This window comes from Formica exsecta, unplaced genomic scaffold (genome assembly GCF_003651465.1).
Source record: "Formica exsecta isolate Colony F162 unplaced genomic scaffold, ASM365146v1 scaffold22, whole genome shotgun sequence".
In the NCBI taxonomy this organism is placed as follows: Eukaryota; Metazoa; Arthropoda; class Insecta; order Hymenoptera; family Formicidae; genus Formica; species Formica exsecta.
The window spans coordinates 31,875-37,361 of NW_021849497.1; the positions used below are offsets into that span (position 1 = coordinate 31,875).

General features: G+C 32.3%; 1 protein-coding gene across 1 annotated transcript in view; it reads left to right on the plus strand.

Annotated features, from left to right (window-relative positions):
• The window catches only part of LOC115235387 (protein expanded-like), a 45,639-nt gene that overhangs the window by 22,389 nt on the left and 17,763 nt on the right, over positions 1-5,487 (plus strand). The window contains exon 3 of the mRNA XM_029807147.1: positions 3,727-3,806. Within this exon, the coding sequence (XP_029663007.1) occupies positions 3,727-3,806 (80 nt within the window). The remainder of the gene's footprint in view (positions 1-3,726; positions 3,807-5,487) is intronic.

The window sequence follows — 5,487 nt, forward strand, 5'->3', positions numbered from 1 at the left end:
TATATTTATTATAACTGTTATCGCATAGCAAATAAATAAATAAATTAATTTTTAAATAAAATTTTTTAATTGAAACAATTAATAATAATAATTTATCACTTAAAATAATAAAAATACCTAACACAACAATCCGCTTCAGTTCAGACAGGAAAAAAAATTTTTTCGGAAAGTAAGAGTTGAACCAGCAATACGCAGCGTAGTAGCCGCGCGTCTTATCCACCAAGCCACGCTGTTTACAATTAGTTGCTAATCTGTACTTACAGTTCCATACATATTGATAACGCAAATTTTCGAACGCGTTTTTTTGCGAATACTTGAGAGTTGGGTCGTATTATTTTACCATGAATTAGAGGGAGGGTAGGATTATAATATACCTCAAGCTCGGCGAAATCGAAAGGGACATAACCTGGTGTTCCCCTTGTCAGTTAAAGTTAAGTTAAAAAATTATTAACTCATCAAAGTTAAAAGTTAATTATGCAAAACTGTATATGTTTTAATATGTTTTTTATATAATTAATCTTTTAATTGTACATTTTAATACAAAGGAAATAAAAGGCAATCAAGAGCCAGCGAGGTAATTTGTGCGCATATTATGCGATATGAAAAGACTTGACATTCTGTCTCGAACATCTGTGTGTAACATTTGCCTTTTGTACAACATGGGTGGCTCATTCAAGTTCGGTATAATTATATTGCCAGTTATTTTTTAATGTAGTATATTTTATCGGACAATCTCTTTCTGTCTCAAAATATAACATTTACCATCTGACAACATGGGTGACTCACTCTTGTTCTGCATATTATTACTGTCACATTTTTGATATAATATATTCCATATACTTTGTAATTGCGCCGAGGATGGTCCAAAAAAGGGACCGAAACGTACGCTTTCTGTGATTTTGTTTATGACGTAGTCAAACTATCAATATAATTTGATTGTAATAAAACATATGCGCACGAATTACCGCGCTGGCTTTTGATTGCCTTTTATTTCCTTCATATGATATATTCATAAGAGCCTTTATTAGTTAATTTGTACATTTTAAATTAGGTGATATAATAGAAATGTAGTCTTTTATAAGAGATTTAATGTATCTTTCCTTATATAATAATACACATTATTTAAATATACTATAGTTATATAGTTAATACAGATATTATAGGGTATTTAAAAACAAAACGGTTAATTAAGAATAATTAAAAACAATCGAAAACAAAATACTTGTGTGCAGATAGAGCGATTCAAACTGAACAGGAAAATTCTGTATCATTCTACAAATTATTTAATTTTTTATTGTAGGGGATTAGTTGCTGAAAAAAAATATTTGGTTTCCAAGGATGACAAGATTTTTTGGATAAGTCAAAATATCCGGTTTTGCCCTACTGGTAGGGTAAAACCGGGTATCTATTTAAAGTATGCAAAACACCGTCTAATTATAAAATCAAGATTTATTTTAATCAAAATACGATACAAAGATGTATTCTATTGACAAAAATCATAAATAAAGATATCCTCTTATTCTACATTGCTGCAAGATTTTCTTATTTAACTTTTTAACTTTAGGGGTCTCAAAAAGCTTTTTTTAGTGGTTTCTTTTTCTGAGTGGTAGTTCCCGTTTCTAACTGCTTTTTGTAGGGAGACAAAATCAAGATAACAGTTTTTCCTCTTTTCATTACATGAGGTGTGTAGGTACCCAGTTTTGCACCAACACGAAGAAAATAACAAACACGACGACTGTATATTCCGACGTACAAAGTGACGATCAAAACTAATGCGATATACTCTCTAATATGTACAGAATGCAATGCTGCATTTACCGAAGCAGATGCTCTACGTAGAAAAAGTCCATAACGACTCGATTGTTGCCCCGATATTGATCTTTTTTGGCCCGAAAATGTGGAACTTCTCTCAAAAAAAAAAATATCGTGTGAACGGTTCATCTCAAAATAATGTTGGCGATAATCTACAACTAATAACACGATTTAGCCAAAGATAGTAGCATTTATCACGAAGAAACAGAGGTACCCGATTTGACCTGCCTACCCGGTTTTACCTTACTTTCCCCTATAATTATCAAGGAATTAATTAAACAATATTAGCGAATGAGTACGCGGGAAGCGAGAGATCGAGCTCTGTACACAAAGTCTTATCCAAAATGGCTCGAACTTGTTGATGATTTGTTGGCAACAGCAAGCGGTGCATAATGCTAACTGCACAACTCCGATATCTACCATCATGAATCGTTTGCCTTTACCGGATCATCAACAGATTCAAGTCATTTTGAATGAAACTTTGTTTGCAGAGATCATGTCGCCGCATCATGGGCATATGTTCACTAATATTGTTTATTTAATTCCTTATTAACTATTGTGAAATTTACAAAATAGTAGAGGACTTTCTTGTTTAATTTGATCCGCTCTACCTGCACACGTGCGTTTTATTTTTAATTGTTAGACACTCTAAATTAAAGCAATTTAGAAATACTTATTAAATTTTAATAGAAGTATCATTTCCTAATTATGGTCCGTCATTTTTCCGACAAACTTGTATGACAAATGAAATATGCGCATTATGATCAACCATTTTCTCACAACTTTAATATTGATGAACTATTTTAACTTGTATAAAAAAAGTTAATAAGTTAACGTTAATGCATTTAAAAATAACTAGTTTAAGTTAAAAATTAACATGTTTAAAATTAACTAACTAAGTTAAGAGTTAAAAGTTAATTTAATTAACTTTATTAACTTTTCAACTTTTTAATTTAGAAATTTCAAATAATTGCGGGCTAGTAAGAGCCAGAACGCGGATGGTAGTGCGTCAGTTTCATAAAAAAATAAGTTTTCTACAGCACGAAATTTACTTGGTGCTATACCAAGATTTTTCTAAAATTAATCTCAATTCGAGATTTATATTAACCCCTCTTTACCCCCCTGGAGAGACGAAGGCAAGAAAAATATCGGGGCAAAGTCGCTGAATCGGAAATCGAACCCGACTGTTTCGCTTGCCGGGCGACTGCCTTCACCTCTGAGCTATTCAGACCCCACACCACCGATACTTCCCATTCGCCTTATATGTAAATATCTATTACTAATAACGCCATCTTTCAGCCGGCGTGAACTAACAATTTAAAGAAATTAGGCTCTCGAGTGATATCACAAATTTCAAATAATCGCGGATTAATAAGAGTCAGAACGCGGATAGTAGTGCGTCAATTTCATAGAAAAATAAGTTTTCTATGAAACTGATTACGTGCACAGGGCACGAAATTTACTTGGTGCTATACCAAGATTTTTCTAAAATTAATTTCAATTCGAGATTTATATTAACCCTTCTTTACCCCCCTGGAGAGACGAAGGCGAGAAAAATATCGTGCCCTGTGCACATAATCAGTTTTATAGAAAACTTATTTTTCTATGAAACTGACGCACTACCATCTGCGTTCTGGCTCTTACTAGCCCGCGATTATTTGAAATTTGTGATATCACTCGAGAGCCTAATTTCTTTAAATTGTTTTTAATTTAGCTTTTAACTGTTTAACTAGTTACTATCCAACCCTACTAAATGTATATACATATATTACAAGCATATAATAATTTATATCGTATTTATAATTGCAATATATTTCTAATGGCATGATAGCCATTATCAGAATAGCATGCAACTTTTATCATTGCTTGATTTACTATTAATTGTTAATCTTACTATATACGTATTATTTTCAGGGTTTAGACAGCAGCGGAAGACCAGCTTTTGTGTTATATTTCCGAGTTCGTTTTTATATTGACACGCCGTTACTCTTAAGGTAAGATATAAACATTTTATGCAAAAAAATAGGTTATACCCATTTTTTTGATAAATTCTTGAAATATAATAGGAATCGATCCTTCACATCTCAATTAATCAATACATGCAGATGCATTCAAGGAAAGAATAGAAAGGACATAATGCTGATTTGATTATAAATTTACTAAATGAGGAAACTAGCAAATAAGAGCCGAGGCGCGGTTATTAGTGCGCCAACTTCTTTGTTGTTTAATTTCATTGACAAATATGCATTAAATATGTTTTGAACCATTGTTTGATCCATTTTTAGCATAGATAAACAAGATGAAAATTGTGCAAATTAGAAATTTGCTTCCTCATCATTTTATTTCGCTCACAAAGCTTAAGCTTTTTAAAGCAAACGAGTTTTTCAATTTTGGCTTCCTCAGAGAAAGATATCTCAAAATTTGCGAAAGTTACAGCGTGTACAGACATTTCTCAAAAAATTCAAAACTTTATACAAAATGAATACTTTCACCGATCCTCACCAAATTTAATGCCAACCATCCTTTAATAACATTCTATTCATGTAAAAAAATTTAATCCGATATCTCAAAATTTGCGAAAGTTACAGCGTGTACAGACATTTCTCAAAAAATTCAAAATTTTATAAAAGATGAATCCTTTCACCAATTCTCATCAAATTCAATACCAACCATCCTTTAATGATATTCTATTCATTTTAAAAAATTTTGACCGATATGTCAAAAATTGCGGAAGTTAGAGGTTGTACAATGTACATTCCGTACATACATACATACGTACAAAAATTTAAAAAAAATATGATTTTTCGACGTTTTGGAACATTTTAAACACATTGGCATAAAAAAAATATTTTGTCACGAAAACAAAGCTTCCTCTATGAAGCACAAAATATGTAAAAATTAAATTCTTATCTACGCAATATTAGTTGTTACAATCGAAAATCAAATTGAAATCGATAATCGAACAGAACGACTCACCAAAACCCAGTAGTCTGTGCAAATTAGCCGACCACGTCATCGTCAGATATGTATCCGTCGGTGGTCCAAACCTACTAACTACGTTAATAGTGATTAAATAATGTAATTATGTGATAATGTAATGATGAGGTTGATACGTAAAGATTCTATAAATAAAAACAATGGGAAGAGGATGAATTCCATAGATTTAATCTTTTTTTAATTTTTGGCAAGTTCTCCATTATTGTTACGCAAATGCGTGGGGTAAGCCTTCCGTATTTCTTTGCAGGTTCAGGCCATTCTTTTGCTTCTTAATGAACAACATTTCGGTGACAAGCTTCTTATCGAGCAAAATTTCATTGTCTAAAATTTCGATTCCATCCGAGTCAAATTTATGATTGGTCTCAAGAATGTGATTTGTTATGACCGAGAGTTGTGATATATTTCTACAGATGTGGTTCCGATGTTCGAAAATTCGTTTCTTTAACTGTCTACAAGTTCGTTCGACGTAAGACGCATCGCAATCTTTGTACAAAATTTTATATATTAAGTTATTGTATCTTTCGGAATTGAGTCTTTATGGACCTTGACGAAACTATGAAGTTTATCAAGTCCGACATAAGATAATCTCATGTCAATATCGTAAAGGATCTGTTTAAATCGCTCGGAGAAAGTTGAGATGTAAGATACCCCCCCCCCCCCCCCCCCCCCCAACGAGAA